Genomic DNA, 24,844 nt, shown 5'->3' with positions numbered 1-24,844 from the left:
CTCGCTGGGATTCTGTGTGTTTCAGTTTACACAAACTGTTCATCGCTGAAATTGATGGATCGAGCAGAGTGTGACAGATCTTTAATCCGGATCTGGTCACTGCCGCGGACCTGCCGCCTGTTGCAGAGACAAACATCTTTTGGGGAATTGAAATCGCTGCTGTGGGCGGGGACAGGAAGCTGCGCCTCTGGTTTCAGTGTGTGAGAGCCTGTTCAAACCGCGGCTCCCTCTCTCACTCACAGCCCACGTCCCTATTTAAACAGCGCTCACTGCGGCTCCGGACAAAGCCGGCCTGAGCTGAAGCCGCCGATCTCAACAGTGTCCAAGTCCGGCTCAGTGTTCAGGGCGATGGGGGTCGTTCCTTATCTCTGTCTCCTCCTGTCTTGTCTGGCAGGTGGGTGTCCCGCGGCTTGTCGTCCTCCCGGGACCGGCTGTTTCTCGGAGGCTTTGTGAATCTCTGCCCGTGGAACATTTTATTAATTTCTGCTCTTTTTTATTGACAGGCGTGCGGTCCGACGTCGTGCTGACACAGCCCAAGTCAGCGGTGGTACAGCCCGGACAGTCCCACAGACTGACCTGTGACGTCAGTGGGTTCAGCCTCAGCAGCAATAGCATGAGCTGGGTGAAACAGGTCCCCGGGAAAGGGCTGGAATGGGTGGCGGTGATAGCGTATAACAATAACAAATACTACGCGCCTGAATTCCGGAGCCGGTTCGAGGTTTCCAAGGGCAGCAGCACCGTTTATCTGCAAATGAACAGCCTGAGACTGGACGACTCGGCCACCTATTACTGTGCGAGAGACACAGTGAGAGAGACCGGGACTGGACCGGGACAAAAACCCAGCGAGAGCGCCTGCCCTTCGGGCGCTGAGGGAAAGGGCAGCAGTGATCGCCACAGCTGTATCCCGGTCGTTCTGGGCCACATCCGCTCGTCCACGCAATGGAAGACGGGTTGTCAGCGGGGATTCCCGAGAAGAGATGCTGGATGGATGGGCCGAGGGGCTCAGCGGATCACTTCAGAGGGCAGCTCGGAGCCAAGCGCCGTGAGTGGGAATGGGGTCACCGATCGACCTGGTCAGGTGTCGGTCCTTCGTCCACACGTGACAGTAAATGGTCGGGCCATGAGGAACATTAATGATCAGAGACACTTTGGTGTTCCAGTGCGGTTTGACTGAGGAGTGACTGTGCTGGGAGACAGTGAGAGGGGCGGAGGTTATCGTAAGGCGGTGTATCACTGTGACTACTACGGGGTGGCACAGTGTGAGAGATGGCGGCTCCCTCCATACACAAACCTACCGCAACAAAACTCTTTAAATTGGGCTCTTCGGACGCTTCCACTGGCCTTTACCCCGGGATCCGTGAATATCAATCAGATCCCGAGTGGATAATCTGGAAGTTGGAACAAGTTCCACTGGAGATGTGTCTGGAAGGGAACGGGACCACCGAGGAGGAGCTGTCAGTGGAAGCCCAGTGAAAGGTCCCGGTGGGTTATATCATCTCCACTTCAGGACTGGGATGACCGAGATTGAGACCCGCTGTGTGGGATACCCGGACACAGAGGGAGGGTTTAATAAATCCGCCGGCCGGCTCTGGGATCCACTGGATTTCGGGCTGGATGTGATGAAGGCGGTTTGTGACCTGCGGTGAAGCACTGTGATATGGAGCACGGTGACGGGGAGCTGAACAGAAACTGGTCCCGACAAAGGAGCGTCTGCAGCGCAGTCTGTCTCCACGGATTCCGCATTGCTGCTTCCCAGAGTCAAATCCCCGAAGCCTGACTCGGACTGCTGGGTGTAAATGTCCATTTCTGGACAATTAAAAGCCCAAAAAGGATTCGACTCTGATTCCGGATGATGGCGGGAGCCGGTGTCCACAGACAGGAAAACTGTGAAAATGCCTCTTTTAATCACCCGCCATGAAGAGACAAGGACGGAGTTTGGGATGGAAATCCAGGAAGCGGCTGCTCCCGGTCCGGACAGGGATCATGTTGACATTTTGCTGAGATTATTGGATGTGACGGGCAAGTGAAGTTACTGCACTGGGTGAATGGGGAGACGGAGCACTGTGACTATCTTGACTACTGGGGCGGAGGAACCTCGCTGACAGTGACTTCAGGTAAGACCAACTTCTCAATTGTATCTTCACGCACTAGAATTTTATTTATTTACGGTTTTGGCGAATTCTGTGATTTAACTGAAATCAGTGAGATATTTAGAGCGAGTACATGAATCTCCCCGAACCGGCGGGTTTCTCTAGAGCCCAGTAACAGTACAAGGGTACATACCCCACCCCACCAGTGAACTGTCCACAGACCGGGAACAGGCTCAGGGGAATGGGGTCGGATCTTGTCACCAGACTGTGCCTTGACATCGGCCGGTTGTGCTGAGTGAGCTCAGTGTTTGGTTCAAGTCTGGCTTCTGATCCTCAGCACCAACTGAAGCCACGTTCAGGGGCTGAGCGTTTCAGTGCAGTTGAACTCGTTCCCTGTCAGTGACAACAATGGATCTGTTCAGTGTCAAGTTATTGGGATCGGGTTTTACTGTCGGCTGCTTTCATGTTGAAGGTAATGGGATTGAGACATAATCTGAGGGAATGGTTACACATGTATGATCTGGTTGATGGCTCAATATCCCCAGGGTACAGGTGGGTGTCAGTCCCATCATGTAATGTCCGGCGTGAGGTCCGTCCCGGGATACAGCAAAAGTATCGGCGATATCCCAGGATTAATTGACGGGATTAAGGTTTTAGTTTTATTCCCTGATGGGTGAGGAGGCTGGGTATGGTGGGGAAGAATTTTGGAGTTGGGAAGGCAGTGGGGAAGTGGTGCAGGAGGGTAAGGCAGGGAATTGAAATCACAATTCCTTCACACATTCCGGGCAGACTTGCATTGGTGGGTGGGGGAGGGGGAGTGGTGCAGGTGGGGTGGGGAGGGAAGCGTTCAAGTCAATAATGTGTAATAGGGGAGCATTTAAGGGAAGGTTTGTTGATGAACGTTTGTGATCTGGAACACACTGCCTGAATGATGGTGGTGGCCAATAGTGAGTGTAGAGAGGGAACAGGAGGAGATCCGCCTTTTGTAGGGATACAGGGAAGAGCAGAGAGACCAATGGGTTTATTGGGTTTGCTCAGCTAAAGGGAAGCACAAACACTATCGGATGAATGGCCTCACTCTCTGCTCTGTCATTCAATGGAATCAGTATTTATCTTGTAAATCTGGGAAATTCTTCCTCAAAGGGATTCCAACAATCACCCAAGGGTACACAGAGCATGAGTTAAATGCAGATTACAGTTCCCATGTCCTGTCCTGGCAGCCACGGATTAGATACAAAGATCCTTCTGCACTGTCCCATCCCTCCCAGGGCGGAGGCAGCAGAGGTTAGACCCAGAGTGAAGCTTCCCCCGACCTGTCCCATCACACGCTCACGGGACACAAGTTGAACATTACTGTATAAATGAACTGCTTATTCTCAGTTCACAGACAGAGCAACTGCTCTAATTTCTTGCCCTCCTCCATCCCTCGACTGGGTTTGTTTAACAAGTGTTTTCCTACATTAACCAGTGTTGCTGGTGATTCAGTAAAAGTGGTTGCGAGATAAAGTGCTGACATTTACAGACACCTTCCATGGTGTCCCCGAGCTCTTCACAGGCAATGAAGTAGTTTCAAAGTACAGCCCTGTTGTAGAGTCGGGAATGTGGAGCCACTCTGCACACAGCAGAATCCACAAATTGCAAGGTGAGAACGATCAGACAGTCTGTTCTGGTGATGTTATTGAAGGAGAAATATTGTCCAGGACACCATGGACACAGTGATCCAATGGACAGGCACAAGGTTGGATTCGGAGTGATGGGAAACAGGGCAGTACATCAAAGCAGATGAGTAGTGCAGAGGGATGGATGAACAGTCCACGGATACCACCACAACAAAACTGACAAATCTAAACTCAGTTCATCATAATCTGCAACAGATTTGGATCTGTGGTCAGATTTACAACATCTTAATAATTGGTATTGTTTTTAAATCTAGTCATTAGTAATGATGACCCTTCAGTTTTACTGATGTCCCTCAGGGAAGGAGATCTCTCATCCTTACCATCCTTACCCTTTGCAGCTATATAGGACCCTGGTCAGACCCCACTTGGTGTACTGTGCTCAGTTCTGGTCGCCTCACTACAGGAAGGATGTGGAAGCCATAGAAAGGGTGCAGAGAAGATTTACAAGGATGTTTCCTGGATTGGGAGCATGCCTTATGAGAACAGGTTGAGTGAACTTGGCCTTTTCTCCTTGGGGCGATGGAGGATGATAGAGGTGAAAAAGATGATGAGAGGCGTTGATCGTGTGGGTAGTCAGAGGCTGTTTCCCAGGGATGAAATGGTTGCAACAAGAGGACACAGGTTTAAGCTGCTGGGGAGTAGGTACAGAAGAGATGTCAGGGGTAAGTTTTTTACTCAGAGAGTGGTGAGTGCGTGGAATGGGCTGCCGGCAATGGTGGTGGAGGTGGATACAACAGGGTATTTTAAGAGACCTTTGGATAGATCCATGGAGCTCAGAAAAATAGAGGGCCATGTGTAAGCCTAGTTCTTAATTTCTAAGGTAGGGACATGTTCGGCACAACTTTGTGTGCCAAAGGGCCTGTATTGTGTTACAGGTTTTCTATGTTCCATGTTCTATGTGTTCTATGAGCCTATTTATGATCCATCAATGTGTTTATATCCAAAAGCCCTCTGAATGACAGCTCAGATGTGTAATTCATTCAGACTTTACCGGCAAAGCCCAGATCCCAAAAGATGAATAAACAAAATTGCCCACCGGTTGTTCGTACCACCCAATGTTCTATCCACTTACTGCAATACAGACTGAAATCAAACTGTCTTCCCCGATCTACTGATTCAACATCAATCATTTTATACAAATACTCAAGTGTCATTTAATTGAAAATTTCTTCTGAGCTGATCCAGCCAGATCCAGTTCCCCTCTTCACCCAGCACCCCGTGACCCACCCAGATCCAGTTCCCCTCTTCACCCAGCACCCCATGACCCACCCAGATCCAGTTCCCCTCTTCACCCAGCACTCCATGACCCACCCAGATCCAGTTCCCCTCTTCACCCCAGCACCCTGTGACCCACCCAGATCCAGTTCCCCTCTTCACCCCAGCACCCTGTGACCCACCCACATCCTGTTCCCCTCTTCACCCCTGCTCCCTGCTGTCAGTTTGATGGGTGTTTTTATAAAGACCCAGAGGAACACTGATCCAGACAGAACTGTACTTACCACCTGCTGGTCCCGGGATGTAAAAGATCCTCAGCTGCAAATCTCACCGACTGACATTATTCTGCCTCCTGCACTGCCAACACTGAGCAGCTCAGGGAACATCTGTGGGGTGAGAAACAGAGTTAATGTTTCACATCAGTGACCCTTCACCAGACTCTGTCAGTCTGATTTCTGGCAACTATGCCATTTCCATTTTTATTCTACTGACTTTATTTTGATGAAAAAAAAGTGTTTTTCATTGACTTCTGCAACTCTAGAACATCCCAGAGCCTTTCCCAACCCAGCAAGTACTTCTGCAGTGTGTCACTTCATATGTGGGACTAAACCTCCAACTTGTCTGCATCTTGTTCCCACAAACTGAACTACAACATGACAATGTAGTCTGGGTGATGTTGGAAGGGAATGGTCACTTTTAGCCTGCAATTCCTAAAGCTCCCCACCACTGGGAACTCCTCATCTGAATCCTCATTGTGCAGTAGATGAATAGACAGACACTATTTGGTTGTAGGTCATCCAAATGGTCCCAGGTCCTTAGTCCAGCAATTGCAGTTGTTTTCAGGGGTTAACGTCGATAAAGAGCAGTGAGGTTCCTCAGACCTCAGCTGACCAGCTCGTTCCTGAGCTGCTGTGTACCTGGGAGGCTGAGGACAGTGTGGGTGAAATGGTGCTGGCTGTGGCTGGCAATTCCAAAGGGAATCACCAGTGTTCAGCCACTTACACTGGAGTCAGTCCCAGAGTTCCACAGACCACTGTACCCCGGGATTTATTGAGTGACAGATGCCTCCAGAGCTGTTACCACACTCTACCCCATGACACCAGGTCCTACTGGAATTCCCAGGGTAACACTGGGAAATCCACCACAATAATTCCCTCACAGGCCGGACCTGACAAAGGATCACATTCCCCATTCATCTGACTGGGGATTCTGAGCCTTGGGAAGGGATTTATTCAGGAATGATTTCTGGATGATTATTATATTTTAATGCATTTCAGATTTATTATTTTAAGCAAAATATGCTAAATTAATTGTTGCCACAGGAATTTACATCAACTTTAATGTTTCCCAGACATTTCAAATCTGTTAAATTACATGACAGCATTGACACATGACAATTGGCTCCCCGCAATTACCAAGCATAGAAACATAGAAAACCTACAGCACAATTCAAGCCCTTCCACCCACAATGCTGTGATAAACATGTACTTACTTTAGAAATTACCTCGGGTTAGCCACAGCCCTCTATTTTTCTAAGCTCCATGTACCTGTCCAGGAGTCTCTTAAAAGACCCTATCGTATCTGCCTCCATCACCATTGCCGGAAGCCCATTCCATGCAATCACCACTCTCTGTGTAAAAAAATTACCCCTGGCATCTCCTCTGTACCTACTTCCAAGCACCAAGTGACAGGGTGTTCTGGACCCAGAGTCCCAGCAGGGTGCTGCCTGAGGCTTTTTAATGCTGATGCCCCGATACACCTCACCGCAAGTCTCCAGTGTCCAGAAACCCAGCGGGATCCCACCTTTCCCAGTGTAGCAGTGTGGGGAGAGTCCCAGCAGGTTAGAACCAGCACCATTCAGCCCAGTCTGTGTGGACATGGTCCAGTTGGCACCGTGCCCTGTGCTTTCTCTCCTGTGACACTTCACCCACAGCACAGGTCAGCTTGTCCCCCTGTTTCACAGAAGTTGTGTCCCCGGTGGGGAGTCTGACATCAGCATTTCACTGGTTGTTTCAGGCTCAGTCTGAAGGGAATGAGAAAGGGACTATTTTTTTGCTCGGCACATCTTTTGGTCAACATGAATCACCTGAGCTGACTGAGTGTACAACTTCCATCAAAATTTTGTTCTTAAAAATCTTGACCGTTGTGTGAACTGATACTCATTGTCCTTTATCTGTTTTATGTCTAGTATTGGAAAACAAGGTTTCATAACTTTATCTCCATCCTCCTAAGCAACCTCTTATGAGTTTGAAGACTTGCATCTATTTCTTTTGACCTTGGTTGCATCTTGAAATTCCTACTGTTTTATTCCCAAAGCTTGATCTTGTCCAGTCTCATCCATCAGCCACATCACATTTACACCACAGTGCCTTTGTCGACTGCAGTCAAACCTGTTTGATGGATTAGTCTAAAACTAGCACATAGGTGTGGGTGAGTGTGAAGGTTATTACATCACAAGGACATCCCAGAGTTCTGCAAGAGATGACTTCAGAGTTTGTAAATGTTCTGGGTATTATTTCCAAGGTCTGTAGGTTCAGGAATTTTTCCAGTGGATTGAAGAGTAGTAAATGTAACATCACTACTACACAGAAATTAGCGAGAAAAATATGTCAGAAACGACCAGTCTGTTAGCCTAACATCAGTGGCTAGATTCTACAATAAAGACTGTACTAAAACACCTTGAAAAGAATGATAGAATAGAGCAGAGTTAGCTTATATTGATGAAGACAAAACCATGGGTGATTGATCTGCAGGAGCCCTTTGTCGATATGACAAGTAGGTGGAGAAGGGGAAATGAGTGGAGGTGCTGTATTTGTGTTTCCAGAAGGCTTTTGATAAAGTCTTGTATGGGATATTAGCTGGATTAGGGCCTATGTATTTGGGGGTGTGCACTGAGATGGATTGGGAATTGATCACTGGACTGAAATCAAAGAGCTGGCTTAATGGATTCTTCTCTGGATGGCAAGCTTTGATGAGTGGGGTATCACAGTGAAGGGTATTTAGACCACAGCTAATCAAAGCTGCATCAATGTTGAATGAGCGTATGATACATCATTTTAGCAAGACTGCTGAGGATATCATATGAGCTGGGATAGGCCCAGGGAGGATGCAAAGGAAATATGGACAAAATGAATGAGGAGATGAGAAACTGACATGTGGAATATAATCTGGAAAAATGCCAGGTCATCTGTTCAGGTGCACATCTTCAAAAAGCACCGTAGTTGTTAAATGGTGAGAGACTGGGTTCAAAGTTCAATGTAAATTTACTATCAAAGCACATATATGTCACCACGTACAACCCTGAGATTCATTTTCTTGTGGGCATTCATAGTAAATACAAGAAACAGGACAGCGTAAATGAAAGACCGCTCCCAACAGGACAGACAATCAATGTGCAAAAGAGCAGGGGGCGAAGCTCACAGCCTTGTGGTGCACCTGTGCTGATGGAGATTGTGGAGGAAATGGTGTTGCCAATCCAAACTGCCAGGGCTCTGCAAATGAGAAATTGAGCGTCATTTTCCTCACTTGGTAGTGGTAATGTTCAAGGGAACTGAGATGTGCTTGTGCAGAAGGCAGTAAAGGTGAGGATGTAGGTGCAGCAACTGATCAGGATCACCAATGGTATGTTATTAAAGAGGGTGCGAACACAAGAGGAAGTAAGTATTATTGTGGTCAGAGAGCAGTTTGTGAGATGGCCACTGGGGTATTGCATAGTTCTGAACTCCTTACCTTTGGGTATGGAGTGATGGGGTGGAAATATATCTCTACCAAAGGAGGTGTACGGCGCTCCTTCCCTCTGCTAGCCCGCAGGTCACCCTTGGGCAAGGTGTAGCACCTGCTTAGCCCCCCACCCCACTCCCTGATCAGGGTCACATGAAGCCATGGGAGCAGGTGGTAAATATCACAGGTCCTGGTTATGTGACCACTGATGCCAGGCAGACAATATCTGAAGAGTGTTGATAATGGCTGGGCTCACCCATCTTGTAAAGACACTGCCCTGAAGAAGTCAATGGCAAACCTCTTCTGTAGAAAAATCTCCCAATCATGGTCATTGAAAGACACATGACGCGGCACATCATGAACGAGTGAACAAACCATAGGGTGACTGCAGGAAAGATTCACTAGACTGGTTCCAGGGATGGTGGGTTTACATCCTGACTGTTAATTAGAACCAGTAAACCCTTGATATGTATTGTTGTCAAGACAAACTCACTTCCCAACAGTGCAGAATAAACATTGCTTCACCAAGGCCAAAACATCGGGAACACTGTGAGCTGGACACAGTCTTAAACAAGAAGTATACACATTCTTAGAAAGAAAGGGTGGAGCCTTTACACTGACATCACAACATAGACTGGCAAGGCACTGAGCCACGTGGCAATGGGAGGATGCATTGATCCTCTTCTACCTGTTCCACCATGGAGAGACACTGAGATTGATTTATCACCCAATTGCTTTTCCTGAGTCCATTTACACCCAGTTAGCTAAAAGAAATCAGCTTCCTATTTTAAGTTAAGACTTCCTAGTTAAGACTGAACTTGGCCCCCCCATCCCAAAAATCCTGACTGCGCCAACATAAATTTGTTTTTTGTGAATTCAGAATTTCTCTGGCACTCTGTGTGAGGAATTCTTCATTGAAACAGTTAAGATTATAAGGTTCTTGACAGACTAGATGTGGAGAGGATATTTCCTCTTGTGAGAGAATCAAGAACTGGGGATCATTATTTCTAAATAAGAGATGGTGTGATTAAAACAGAGACAAGTTGAACACTTTTCTCACTGAATGTTGTGAGTCTTTATCAAACAGCAGTGGAAGCAGAGTGTCTGAATAGTTTCATGTCAGTGATAGAAGATACTTGATAAGCAAGAGGTTACTCTGTGTGCCTTCAATGTCACCTTCTGATCAGCCATTCCCTTACTAAATGGCAGAGGGGGTTTGAGGGGCTGACTGACCTCCTGTTGCTCCAAATCCATGTGTCTGTTTGTCTTTCCTGCTCCCGGGACCCCTCAACCCACTCTTGTTGGCAACTTTAGTTGTCAATAGCAGGGAAAAGCAGGTGGGTCAGAACAAGCCCTGTCCACAACTCCACTGAAGATAATTCTGACAACTGGTCAAAACACATCCCATCACTTATTCTCCTGTCAAAGCCACTGGAACACTGAATTTTCAAACTAGATTGGAAAATATTCAAACATTAAGAACATTTTAAAAAATGTTAACTAATTCCGCTAGTTAAATATAGCACTCAAGAATACCTGAAATAATGTAATTGGAGTTAGTGAGTTACTTCATTAAATCAACAATTAGTCGTCTCCAGGGAAGTGGACAAAGACCGAGTTGTTTCAAGTGGGGTTTTGATGGTAATTGGTGAGGAATTACCACAGCCTCGTGTCGTCTCACTGGACACCCCCCATCAGGTGTGCACTGAGGGAAATACATCAACATCGAGCAGCATTTCAAGCATTGGCTCAGGATCTCTAAATCGCTCTCATTATTGCCGGTGTCATCCAGGCCAGTGTCTTTCCACACACCCATTTTGTTTCTCACCCTCGTCATCATTACCGACAGGTGGGTCAGTAATTCATGTCGAATCTGTGGGGTTGCTTGCATTTATCATGATGTGTGGCATCACGTGCTGCTTTGGTGAGTTGAATTAAATCTCGGAAGCAGAGTTTAATACATTGGTAGCCACAAGTCAGTCTCACATTTAGTGCTGGAGACAGAGCCCAAATATTTACTGCATCCTCATTTAACTCTTCCATTCAACAGCACCTCAAACAGCTTGATTTTTCAAATACCTCAGTAGACAATACTTTGTTTCATGAAAACTCCTTTGACCTACAGCTAATGTTGTTATGGGGAAGAATGATTAGCTCTGGGTTTAACTGAAGAGTCAATCATTACATCACTGGTGTGGTGCTACACTGGAGTGTGAGCTCAGGTCAGCGGAGTGGGTTCTATCCCACGACCTTACACCTCACAAACACTCTAGTTTAAATCAGTAAGTGCAGTTGGACATGGATTTTGTGTTTTAAAACACAACAACATCTCTTCAGCTTTATCTGACTGCAATGCATTTATTTACTGCAAAATCTGCATGAATTTATTTCCTTTTCAGATGTCAAATCCATGCCATCAGTCTACATCACCTCGTCCACCAGCACAGAAACTCAACAAGACGTCAGCCTCCTCTGCTTGGTGAAGGACTTTGAGTCTACTAGCATCACTTCAACATGGTCCACTGACACTGGAGAGATCACAGCTGGGATCAAGCAGAGCCCTGTAGTCCTGGGGCAAAATATGAAGTACATGATGAGCAGCTTGCTCCGAGTTCCTGCAGCAGATTGGAACAGCAACAAAGTCTACACCTGCAAGGCAGGGTACAAGCCAGACAAAATAAAACAAGCTGAAGTGCAGAGACATCAAGTCAGAAGTTAGTATAAGATAGTATTTGTATTCAAAACTTCACTGATTTCAGGAGTTGGGCAGAAACCTTTGCTGACTAGTGCGGGGGTCATGAATTCTTGTGTACATTTGCTTTCCCAGTGGTGTTGCTAATGAAATGGAAAGTCATGAGTCTTGGTATGAGATTGGAAGAGAGCAAAGTTGTTGCATTTTCAGCCTGAAATGAACCACTCTGAGTGATTAGTTCTGCAGTTTTAATGTCAAGGAAACTGAATATTGGGTGGATTGAATCACAGCAGAGCGAGACTGTTGAGTCTTCATCCAGGTCCTGCCTCACTTCATGTTTCATAGAATCACCCACGGCAGATGAATGCCCTTTGGCCCATCTTGTCTCTGCCAGAATTATGTGGGAGATGAAGTCAGCCCCATTGCCCCTAATATTTCCAATTGGCCTTGGAAATATTTCCCATTGAAATACATATCCAATTCCCTCACAAAAATTCTCAAATAATCTATTTACATCACCCACACCCAGAGTTGAACACTGGGTGAATTTGTGAAAACTTCCTGGTATCTGCCTGGCCTCTTGAACCAAAGTCTGTTCCCAAGCCTCCTGCCAGTGAAAGTAGTTCCACCTCATCTTCTCCTACAAACAGCAACAGGTGTTGGATTCCTGCTGCCTGCGCCCACTCCACCAAACAACTCATTGTACCTCAACCTCATTTACCCACCCTTCTCCTTCATCACTGCATAGAGGCACACTCTGTTTGGGAGACCTCAGTTATACTGACAGCCCTCCCAGTCACAGCGTCTCACTGTGGATTCACCATGTCAATGGTCAGAGGTAAATCAGCAGCATTGTGGAGAGGGTTACTGTTGGGGAATTTTGCCCCTGATGTTGGGGTGATAGAGTTGATCTTAATTAAAGTTATAATAATGTTTTACAGCTCAGCCTCCAGAGATCAGTTCCCTTGTTCCAACCTTGAAGGATGTCCACAGTCAACAACAAGCTATCCTGGGCTGTTTGATATCCGGATTTTATCCCAACCAGATACAGGTTTCCTGGACAAAAGCTGGATCCATTCAAATGGGTACCACTCTCCCCTCGACAATGAGAAACTGCTCAAGCTTTGAAACCGTCAATTACCTGATGGTGCCGATGGACCAGTGGACCAGTGGAGACAAGTACACTTGTGAAGTGACCCACACACCTTCCAATTTCCAGAAAAGCATCAACGTGACATATCAAAGTGGTGAGTGGTATCTGTGGGGAAACCCATTTACCATCTACAACTCAGCCTTGTACTGAGCTCAGGCTGAGTTCATGTCCAAAACGTCAACATTAGTGGGAGAGAAAAGATGTTCGGTGGTTGGTTTTCTGACACTGAACTTGCCCCTACTTTTAACCCAACATCAGGGTGGAAACCATCCCCCTTTTACTCTCACAGTTTTAGTTTCCACTATGTCACGGGTTAAGAGAATGGGGCATCAAGGAAAATAGACGTCCCAATCATTATTTTCCCAAGTCGCCAAACTCTGCTTTTGCTTCTAGTGGCTACTCGATAGATTGTGAACTTACTGGAATGTCGAACCCTGGTTTTTTTTTAAAAATGACCCCAAACTCCTGAAATTTGGTTTATTTCCTCATGTTGTATAGTGCGGGAAAAGGTGAAGCAGCCTACTGTGCTTTGTGTGACCTCATCCCTATAGTTTCCTAAAACATAGGAGAGGTATTGGGAAAATATGGAACTTCCGCAGTCTAATGCTCAATTATGTGAATCTTCCAGTTCCAGGTGAAGATTGTTCGAAGTGTGTGCCGACGTTCATCCAACAGACTAGTACGAATGTGTTATTCCCTGATGGGACTCAACATCAGTATCATTGCCATGGGGGAAAGTGTGAAATAAAGTGATTGGCGTGTATTAAATACGTGATTGAATTTTATTACAACCTTTCTAGTGGAGTTACATCAAACACATGTTATCCATTGGGATCAAAGTGTAATAGTAGGTGGTGATAACAACCAATTCAGATTCTTGCCCCCTAGCTCGTCCATTTCTTTTATTGACATTGCTGGTTCACTGTGACTCAGACTCCAGTCCCACTGCTTGACCAGTTCTGTTCAGGAATCTGACTCCAGATGGCAAGAACTGAAGCTTTTTTTTGGTGGGGCAGGAAGGGAAGGAGGAGGAGGATGCAAGTTAAATATCTCACTGGTGCAGTAAAATGTTGGATGAACCCTTTAATATTAATCCTGGGGCAAAATGGAGAGAAAGAACACAGGATCAGTTTAGTGTCCTGTTCAGTCTCAGAAGTTGTGGATGAAAATCCTGCATAGTTCCCTTGTCCCATCTCCCAGAAACGGATATCAGTCAAAAAGAAGAATTCAGTAATCACAAAGAATGCCCCAGTGCTAATATAAAAAATACAAGAAGAATAATATTAGCATTTTGGGATCTTGAGGAGAATGTTTTGAATATCAGGGCTGCCAATTAACTATTAAACAAGAAGGGATTACTACCTCTGGCCACCAAGATTCAACAGATTTTGAAACAACTATCAAAATGTGTCTGGAACAGCAGCACATCAAGGCCATTTCTCTGATACAGGATATGGGCGAACATCTTAATAAATATGTCTTTGACATCATCATGACATGGATTAAACCTAAATTCACAGATTATCTGCAGTGTCTATCCACCGCTCTTTACAAGTTCCTCACCATGCAACATTAGGGTCCATGTTGAGACCGAGAACAACCCACTGGTGTTTTAGGAAGGAAGGTGTTCACCATTTTTTTTGTCACAAAGAGAAGGGCTAATGAATGGAAAACATCTGACATTATCAAACTACAGAGTCTCTGTTAGTAACACACCCACAATACGGGAGGAACTCAACAGGTCAGGCAGCATCTATGGAGAGGAATAAACAGTCAACATTTCAGGTCAAGACCGTTCAAGATGACTCGGCTCAAAATGTCGACTGTTTATTCCTCTCCATAGGTGCTGCCTGACCTGCTGAGTTTTTCCAGGCTATTGTGGGTGTTACTCTGGATTTCCAGCGTCTGCAGAATCTCTTGTATTTATGGGGTCACTGTCGGATCTGGAAGGAGGCTGAGAAATAGATATTAGCATACATCACCAAACAAGATGACTCCATCCCACGGTCAGTGTGTGTGAAACGTGAGCTCCAACAGCGGCCACGGGTACTGAGCACCCAGCACAAGGAGATTCACTCTTTCTGCAAAGACACACGAGAGTGAAGTCAATCAAGAACAATGTAACCGGGCCTCTCAATGCCACAGAGAGCATGTAGTCATCTGTGTAACTGATTCCACGATGCTGCTTTGGGAGAACATGCAACAAATTTCATTCCATTCCATTCCCCTTCCAGTGATTCGGTTTTGAAATGGGTGAAAGGATGTAGTCTGGAAATAATCCCCGATCAGTAGCAAGTGGGAGATTTCTGTGACTTCATGGGTTACGTTACTGTTCCAAACACTTCCTTTCTTCACAGGGATTCATCATCACTTCCTTTTAGAATGTTCCTTTGACATATTCAAACCTCAACAACTTCACCGGAGCACAATCACAAAAAAATGACACGAACCCAGTCAGAAGTATTGAGGGCTGTGGCAAGGGCTGCATTTCATGTCCCTCGCTGATTGCTCAAGAACTGAGGGACTTGTGGGGCCATTTCCGATGGTGATGAAGGTTCAGCTGCACTGCTGCAGGTCTGAAGTCACATGTCAGCCAGAGCAGATACGGACGACAGATTTCCTTCCCTGAACAACAACGGTGAACTGGATGGGTTTTATGACAGTGCAAATCCTTCCACAGTCCACATCAGTAATGCATGTTTTTAGTTCAGAATGCATTTATTTACTAAATTTAAATTCCCACTGCCAGATTGAAATTTGAGCTCGAGTCTCCACATCATCAGTCCAGCAACTGATGGAGACTCTCCAACCACAGCTGCTCATTTCAAACAGGAGTGACTGGAATCAACCATGGAGGGTTACTGAGTGAGATTCCGTGTTTGCAAGCAAGACAGCTAAAAACACAGCCACCAACAGAAGGAGTGAGCTGTACGAGTGACTGGAGCTGGGCAAATGCAACATTTCCTGACATTGCGAAGATTGCCGTGATGGGTAGAGACACAGTCACAGTAAGACTGGGATATCAGGATGTGAAGTTATTAAACTGAGTGAATCCCAGGCTCAGCCCAGATGGAGAAAGGGATTCTCATTGAGTCACAGTGCTCATTGTTACTGATCAATGGCACTGAGTCTCCAAGCAAAGAATATACTGAGGTGTGTCTCTGCTGAGAAATCTGCATGCATCTTTCCGTCACTGTGTTACACAGTAACTAAACAATGCTCAGCCTCACCGGTCACAGTCATTGCAACAAGATTTAAATCAAATGGCATGTTGTCTTTATCTTATTTTCTCTGTTAAAACCTGCAGCAGTGTATACCACACCAATCAACCTGGTGTGTTTCTTCTACTCTGCAGTAAATATAACCCTAAAGTACTGATGATCTGTCTGTCTTAACACAACCAAGAGAAAAGTTTCCATTAAGATTCTAAAATCTTGTATTTCTAATCCACAGAATTGTTTGTCTTTATTCAAAACCCTGACATTGAAGAGATATGGATCAACAAGACTGCTACCGTGAAGTGCACGGTTATCTGTACAGATCCCGAAGATATCCACATCTCTTGGCACGTGGGCGGGAAGGAGAAAACTAAAGGACCTGTCACTCATCAAGCGGAGAGGGACGGGTCCCGATACAGAGTCCTCAGCGAACTCCAGATCAGTGTGGAGGAGTGGTTCAGTGGGGTGGAATATGAGTGCTCTGCTCAGGAATCTCCTTCATCTTCCCGAGTGTCAGCACGGACCAGTAGTACCAAAGGTGGGCAAGAGACCAGCGATTAAATGGCCAGCATTAGTTACCTGAGTCAAAATGTTTGACACTTCCTTTGTTTTCTTGTCTATTCCAGTCGAGATAAAACGTCCCAAGGTCAGACTGCTGCCTCCACCTCAGGAAGAGACCAAGAAAAGGAAAACGGCCACACTGGAGTGTGTGGTCTCTGGATTCTACCCGGACCAAATAAATGTCATCTGGGAGAAAAACAACACCGCTACCACCGTCAGCACCGTGATCACCTCCAACACCAGCGCTACACCGACAGCTCTGGAGCAGGGGGGATCTTTCAGTGCCAGACACTTCCTGACCATGAGTTTAGAGGAGTGGAAGACAGAATCAGTCTTCAGCTGTACCGTGATTCATCCTCCCTCCGACACCCGTATCAAGAAGCAAGTGAAGAACATCCCAGGTAGGGTCCTGGGACTCACCCCATTATTGAAATTGTTTACATTGTGCTATGAATTCAAGGTCAACACTAAATCACGGTGCAGCCCTGGTTTAGTTATGTGAGTGAACTGATAAAGTTCAAAGTACAAAGTACATTTATTATCACAGTCTGTGCACCATATACAACCTTGAGATTCTCTTCTTGCAGGCAGTCACAAAACAAAGAAACACAATAGAATTCAGGGTCAAACATCCAATGTGTGAAAAAGAAAGAACAATTGTGCAAACAATAAAAAAATTCAAACAAACAGTCCACAGAACCTGAACCGCAGAGTCCGCTGAAGTAAATCCACAGCCACGTCACCAGTTCAGCACTGCAACCGGTCCAGGAGACCGATGGCTGCAGGCCACGGCCACGGAGCCAGGCTCAGTGCTGAGGTGAGTGCCGATGGCTGCAGGCCGCAGCTGCAGAGTCAGTTCAGTGCTGAGGTGAGTCAAGTCTCATAAAGTAGTGAGCCAAATACTGGATCGTCCATTGACTCAACCTCAACGTCTTAATTTTTGGAATCTTGCCCAGCCAATCATCAGTTTGTTCTCTGCTCGCAGCCAACATAATCCAGAAGTTTCACCATATAAATAACTGTCTCTCAGAAAATGCTTTATAACTTGAGGAGAATCCAGACCATTTCACTGGACAGGCACTCGGAAATCCCTAATACTTGTATTCAAAATGCTCCCTCCGTTTACCTTTGAACATAATCCCAGCCCCTGATTAGTGTCTCAGTTGTGACTGAATTTCCAGCAGAGCAGCTCTCCCTCTGCTCCTGTGTGGGAATAGTCAGCCTGGACAATGTGTAGAAGCCTCTGGAGGGCAGCTTGAACACACAACATTCTGACAAAGCTGCAGCCAATTTAAGTTGCACTTAATAGACAAATAAGGTACCTTTCAGCATTTGTGACAAAAAGTAGATGTTTCTGCTACTTTTGTTTTGAAATATGAAGTGTATTTTCTGAAATATTTTCACGTGAAACTTTGCTCTGTTTCCTGTTCCACAGTCACACTCTGAAATACTGGGCATTTTCTGTATTCGCTTTAATAAGTGGCTGGTAACAGTTTAAGTGACCATGAAACCTCAAAAACAATGTAAGGGCCAATCCTGTTCATTTTCGTTCCCTCAGGGTGTTTACCCTGTCTGCTCAATAGGGGACATTCCTTTCTTCACCAAAGGTGATGGGTCTCAACTTGTCTTGACGGGACTGGCAAATCATTGACCAGAGATAAACAAGAAATTCTGGTCTTGTCAGTGAGAAACTTGTTCATTAGGGAATGGTGAGATAATAATTGTGACGTTTCTCCCAGATGTCTGTCCAGATACCCACCCCTCAGTCACTTTAAGCAAACCTTCCTTCGAAGAGATCTGGACAAAGAGGACAGCGACCATTCTGTGTGAGGTGGTTCACAGTGATTTACAGGGATTCAGTGTAACCTGGCAGGTGGACGGAAGGAAGAGGGAAGATGGGGTCAGGACTCTGGGTCCAGAAAGCAATGAAGGTGAAGACAAGATCACCAGCAGACTGACAGTCCCTGCTGCAGAATGGAACAGTGGGGCTGAGTACTCGTGTGTGATAGAGGATGAGAGTTTGCCAACACCAGTGAAGAAATCCATCAGGAAGAACACAGGTACGTGTGGACAGAATTCAGTGTGAGTCTGATCTCAGCAATTGGACAGATTTATCACTATCCAGCACTGTGATAGACTATAGAAAATGAGAACAGGAGCAGGTCACTGGGGCTCTCGATCTGCTCAACCATTCAATCTGGTTTTGGCTGATCATAGAAATATAGAAAGCCTACAGCACAATACAGGCACTTCGGCCCACAAAGCTATGCCAAACATGCCCTTACTATAGAAATTACTGGGGCTTCCCCATAGCCCTCTATTTTTCTAAGCTCCATGTACTTATCCAGGAGTGTCTTAAAAGACCCTATCGTTTCCACCTCTACCACTGCCACTGGCAGCCCATTCCATGCACTCACCACTTTCTGTGTAAAAATCTTACCCCTGACATCTCCTCTGTACCTACTTCCAATTGTACCCTCTCGTGTTCACCATTTCAGCCCTGGGAAAAAAAATCTCTGACTACCCACATGATCAATGCCTCTCGTCATCTTATATACCTCCATCAGAATACCTCTCATCCACTGCCACTCCAAGGAGGAAAGGCCCAGTTCACTCAACTAATCTCATAAGGCATGCTCCGCAATCTAGGCAACATCCTTGTAAATGCTCTGCACCCTTTCTGTAGTTTTCACATCCTTCCTGCAGTGAGGTGACCAGAGCTGAGTAGAAGTGGGGTCTCACTAGGGTCCTATATAGCTGCCGCATTATCTCTTGGCTTCTAAATTCTATCACATGATTGATGAAGGCCAATCCACTATATGCCTTCTTAACCACAGAGTCAACCTGTGTAGCAGCTTTGAATGTCCTATGGACTCGGACCTCAGGATTCCTCTGATCCCTCTGATCCTCCACACAGCCAAGAGTCTTACCATTAATAATATATTCTATCATCATATTTGACCTACCAAAAGGAACCACCTCACACTTATCGAGGTTGAACTCCATCTGCCACTTCTCAACCCTCCACACTATCCACAACAGCCCCAACCTTTGTGCCACCAGCAAATTTACTAACCCATCCCTCCACTTCCTCATCCAGGTCATTTATAAAACCACAAAGAGTAAGGGTTCCAGGACAGATCCCTGAGGAACACCACTGGTCACTGAGCTCCATGTAGAATATGACCCATCTACAACCACTCTTTGCCTTTTCTGGGCAAGCCAATTCTGGATCCACAAAGCCATGTCCCCTTAGATCCCATGAGTCTTTCACAATAAGCCTTGCATTGGGTACCTTATCAAATATCTTGCTGAAATCCATATACACTACATCTAATCCTCTACCCCCATCAATATGTTTTGTCACATCCTCAAAAAATTCAGTCAGGCTCGTAAAGCATGATCTGTCTTTGACAATGCCATGTTGACTATTTCTAATCATGTTATGCCTTTCCAAATGTTCACAAATCCTGCCTCTCAGGATCTTTTCCATCAGCTTACCAACCACAGAGGAAAGACTCACTGGTGTATAATTTCCTGGGCTATCTCTACTCACTTTCTTGAATAAGGGAATGACATCCGCAACCCTCCACTCCTCCGGAACCTCCCCTGTCCCCATTGATGATGCAAAGATCATCACCAGAGGCTCATCAGTCCCCTCCCTCAACTCCCACAGTAGCCTGGTACAATCTCATCTGGTCCCGGTGACTTATCCAACTTGATGCTTTTCAAAAGCTCCAGCACATCCTCTTCCTTAATATCTTTAATAGCTTTTCAGTCCACTGCAAACCATCCCCACAATTGCCAAAATCTTTTCCATAGTCAATACTGAGCAAAGTATTCATTAAGTACCTCTGCTATCTCCTTTGGTTCCATACACACTTTTCACCTGTCACACATGATTGGTCCCATTCTCTCACGTCTTATCCTCTTGTTCTTCACATACTTGTCAAATGCCTTGGGGTTTTCCTTAATCCTGTCTGCCAAGGCCTTCATATGGCCCCTTCTGGCTCTCCTAATTTTATTCTTAAACTCCTTCCTGCAAGACTTATAATCTTCAAGATCTCTATCATTACCTAGTTTTTTTCAAACCTTTCGTAAACTTTTCTTCTTGACGAGACTTACAACAGCCTTTATACACCATGGTTCCTGTACCCTACCATCCATTCCCTGTCTCATTGGAACGTACCTATGCAGAACTGCACACAAATATCCCCTGAATATTTGCCACATTTCTACTGTGCACTTTCCTGAGAATGTCCTTTCCCTATTTATGTTTCCAAGTTCTGCCTGATAGCCTCATATTTCACCTTACTCCAGTTAAATGCTTTCCCAAATTGTCTATTCCTATCCCTCTCCAATGCTGTGGGAAAGGAGATAGAATTGTGATCACTATCTCCAAAGTGCTCTCCCACTGATATATCTGACATTTGACCAGGTTAATTTCCCAATACCAGATCGTACAGCCTTGCGAATTGTAGGCTTATCTATATACTGTGTCAACAATCCTTCCTGAACACACCTAACAAACTCCACACCATCTAAACCCCTTGCTCTAGGAAGATGCCACTCAATATTTGGGAAATTAAAATCTCCCACCATGACAACCCTGTTATTATTACACTTCTTCAGAATCTGTCTCCCTATCTGTTCCTCAACATCCCTGTTACTATTGGGTGGTCTATAAAAAAACACCCAGTAGAGTTATTGACCAATTCCTGTTCCTAACTTCCACCCACAGAGACTCTGTAGACAATTTCTCCATAACTTCCTCCTTTTCTGCAGCCGTGACGCTATCTCTGATCAGCAGTGCCATACCCCCACCTCTTTTGCCTCCCTCCCTGGCCTTTCTGAAACATCTATAGCCTGGCACTCAAAGTAACCATTCCTGCCCCCGAGCCATCCAAATCTCTGTAATGCATAGCTTCAAGTACTGATCCACGCTCTAAGCTCATCCTCTTTGTTCATATGCTTCTTGCATTAAAATAGACATATCTCAAACCATTGGTCTGAGTGTTTCCCTTCTCTATCACCTGCTTATCCTCCGTCTTGCACTGTCTGCAAACTTTCTGTATTTGTGAGCCAACTGCCTCTTCCTCCATCTCTTCAGGTCAGTTTCCACCCTCCAACAATTCTCGTTTAAACTCTCCCCAGCAGCTGTAGCAAACGTCCCTGCCAGGATATTCGTTCCCCTTGGATTCAAGTGCAACCCGTCCTTTTTGTACAGGTCACACTTGTCCCAAAAGAAGTCCCAATGATCCAGAAATCTGAAACCCTGCCCCTCCTCCAATCCCTCAGCAATGCAGTTATCCTCCACCTCGTTCTTTTGATCATCCAAATTCAATCTCTGCTCCTGTTTTCTCCAGATATCCTTTGACCCATTCACCCAAAAAGTACATACAACCCTTTCTTGAATATATTAGATGATAAGTCTTCAAGTGCTTTCTGTGGGAGAGAGTTCCACAGGTTCTCACTCCCTCTACACGTACACAGCTGAGACTGCCACCCCTGCTCCCGGGGAGATGGAACAAACAGCACAGGATGATGCAAGTCCAGGGGCTGAGTTCCACTTTCTGTCGAGTTGCTGTGTTCAGTGACTCCCATTGATTGAACTGAATGGACTAACCTCGCTGGAAGCTGTAAAATGTAGCAGGTTCAAGATTTCCACTCCACAAATCCTAATGATGAACAGAAAGGGAGAAGCCTTTAGTTTTAGATAAAGTGAAGTCTCTCAGAGTTAGAAATTGTTCATGTTGCTACAAGACCAGAATGTGTCGGGTAAGGAGGGAATTATTGGAAGATTCATTCTAACTGAGATTCTCTCTGTTCCAGGTGTTGTGGCTCGTCCTCAGGTCTACCTCCTCCCCCCGTCATCGGATGAGGTAGACACTGATCAGACTGGGACCTTGATGTGCCTGATCACCAAGTTCTCTCCCGCAGACATCTATGTGGCCTGGATGGCCAATGACACCCTTCTGAAGACAGGGTTTGTGAACCAGCCGGTGACCAAGGACCCCAGAAGAGGCTGGAACACAATGACCAGTCAGCTGAAGGTTTCTCCTGAGGAGTGGAAGAGCGGCACCACTTTCTCCTGTGTGGTGGGTCATGAGTCGCTCACAACCAACCTGTTCCGAAGCATCAATAAATCTCACAGCAAACCCACCCTGGTCAATGTCTCACTTGTTCTGACTGATAGTTTCAAATCTTGTGTGTAACAATGTGTGATTCAATCCATGAATCCCTAGTTTTGTTAGTTTTATGATTATTAATTATCACAGAGGGTTATTTAGCATTAAAACATGATTAAAATTTGGACCTTTTCAAATCATTAATGAAATTAAACTAAACTACAAACATGATTCATCACAAATCTCCGTGTTTGTGTGTACATTCTGAGACCTTCTTCTCCCAAGTTTGAACGGATTTCAATCCTGTGTGGGACTGCACAATGTATTAAATCTTTGTATCTGTCAATGTACTGATCCAAGTTCAATAAATATGACATGAATATGTCTTGATTGTGATTTTTAGTGACGGGAAATAAGGAACTTTCAACATGTGGCATGGCGCGTGACGCACACTCAGGGAGAAATAGTAATCTTTGTATCTCTGGTGTCTAAACCCTTCCTGCATCGGGTGTCGCACTGATCAGCTGTCAACTAATGGTCAGAGAAATTGGAACCTACGGCCATCTGACAAACAGTTGAGGGATGAAACCACTGACCAAATGTCAAATTGGTGTCAAAGATGTCAGATCACTGTTTGAGGGCTCCTTGTCCCCACTAACATTGCTGCTCCTCATCTGGTGCCTGTGTGACGCTGACTAAATGAACCGTATCATTGGTGGGAACTGTTCTGTAGCAATGGCGCAGTTAAACATCTGTCTGTCAGTGCAGACAGTTTGCATCTGTACTGGAGGGGAACTAATATCCTAGTGCGAAGGTTTGCTTGTGCTGCATGGTGGGGGTGGGAGTGGGGTGGGGGGTGGGTTAAACTAGAGTTGTCGGGGATGGGAACCAAAGTGTAAAAACAGATCGTGGAGAGGTTGAGGAGAGAGATGTTAAGACATTAAAGTCAGGAATCAAAAAGTTGAGCGTGGTGTGAGTAATGTTCTGAGTTGCGTATATTTCAAAGCAAGTATAATTGTAGGAAAGGCAGATGAGCTCAGGGCAGAGTTCAAAACATGGAATTATGATATTTAGCCATTAGTGAGACCCGGTTGCAGGACAGGCAGGACTGGTAGCTCAATATTCTGGGGTTTTGTTGTTTTAGACGTAACAGAGTGGGAGGGATTGAAGTGGGAGGTGTGGCATTACACATCAATAAAAGTGTCACGGCTGTGTTCAGTCAGGAGAGACTGGAGAACTCCTCTTGTGAGGCTTTGCAGGTGGAAATGAGGAATAAGAAAGGTATGGCCATGATAATGAGGCTACATTATAGACCATCAGGATGTGGAGGTACAATTTGTCAGGAGATCACAGACTATTGCAAAAAACATAAGGTTGTGATAATCAGAGATTTCAACTTTCCAGATATTGACTCCCATACTACAAAAGGGATGCAGTTTGTCAAATGTATTCAAGAAAGTTTCCTTAATCGGTACATAGAAATCCCAACAGAGTGTGTGTGATACTTGATTTCTTGTCAGCAATGAGACAGGGCAGGTGACAGAAGATTGTGTACAGGAACACTTTGCATCTACTGATCATCATGCCATTAGTTTCAAAATAATTACGGAAAAACATAGGTCTAGTTCCAAGATTCGGATTCTAAATTGGAGAAAGGCCAACTCTGATCGTATCAGAAAGAATCTGGTAAATGTGAGTTGGGACAGGCTGTTTTCTAACAAAGGTGTACTTGGTAAGTAGGAAGCCTTCCAAAGTGAAATTTTGAGAGCACATTGCTTGTATGTGCCCGTCAGAATAAAAGGCAAGGATGACAGGTTCAGGGAATGTTGGTCTTCACAAGATATTGAGGCCCTGATTAAGAAGTAAAAGGAAGTGCACAGCAGGTATCGGCAGGTAGGGACAAATGAGGTACTTATGGAGTGTAAAAAATGCAAGAAATCACCTAAGAAAGAAATAAGAAGGGCTAAGAGAATGGACGAGGTTGCCCGAGCAGACAAAGTGAAGGGGAATCCCAAGGGACTCTGCAGATATGTTAAGAGCACAATGATTGCAAGGGACAATATTGGTTCTCTAAGAGATCAGGATGGTAATCTATGTGTGGTGCCAAAAGTGATGGGGAGATCATCAATGGATTTTTTGTTTCTTCATTTATTTGGGAGATGGGCAGAGAATCTGCAGAAATGAGGCAAAGCAGAAGCAAGGACATGGACCCTTTACAGATTACAGAGGAGGAGGTGTTTACTGTCTTTAAACAAATTAAGGATTGTTGAGAATGGGGGGAGGGGCTAGCAGATATACTTAAAACATCCTTAGCACCAGACAAGATACTGGAGAATAGCAGGATAGCTGAGGTTCCATAGTTTAAAAAAGGCGTTAAAAATAAACCAG

At 45.4% G+C, this 24,844-nt stretch overlaps 1 protein-coding gene, 1 long non-coding RNA gene and 1 gene segment (V, D, J or C); 2 read left to right on the top strand and 1 right to left on the bottom strand.

Annotated features, from left to right (window-relative positions):
* Nucleotides 1-24,844, bottom strand: part of LOC140716608 (uncharacterized) — a 271,347-nt gene that overhangs the window by 11,066 nt on the left and 235,437 nt on the right. The window lies entirely within an intron of this gene.
* LOC140716607 (uncharacterized) lies at nt 260-1,174 on the top strand. The gene is made up of 2 exons (XM_073029448.1): nt 260-394; nt 504-1,174. The coding sequence occupies exons 1-2, from the start codon at nt 349-351 to the stop codon at nt 1,172-1,174; spliced, it is 717 nt and encodes a 238-aa protein (XP_072885549.1). The 5' UTR covers nt 260-348.
* On the top strand, nt 1,992-22,840 carry LOC140716604 (Ig heavy chain C region-like). The segment is given in 7 exon segments: nt 1,992-2,114; nt 11,104-11,418; nt 12,338-12,643; nt 16,003-16,305; nt 16,394-16,729; nt 18,068-18,388; nt 22,161-22,840. Coding segments are annotated over 6 exon segments (1,953 nt in total).

This window comes from Hemitrygon akajei, chromosome 25 (assembly GCF_048418815.1).
Source record: "Hemitrygon akajei chromosome 25, sHemAka1.3, whole genome shotgun sequence".
In the NCBI taxonomy this organism is placed as follows: Eukaryota; Metazoa; Chordata; class Chondrichthyes; order Myliobatiformes; family Dasyatidae; genus Hemitrygon; species Hemitrygon akajei.
This window is presented reverse-complemented; position numbering and strand designations above follow the sequence as displayed.

Bases quoted from the DNA above. Each gene is read 5' to 3' on its own strand.
- LOC140716607 (XM_073029448.1), top strand. From the start codon at position 349: ATGGGGGTCGTTCCTTATCTCTGTCTCCTCCTGTCTTGTCTGGCAG. The intron at 395-503 runs GTGGGTGTCCCG...TTTTATTGACAG, and splicing joins CCTCCTGTCTTGTCTGGCAG to GCGTGCGGTCCGACGTCGTG.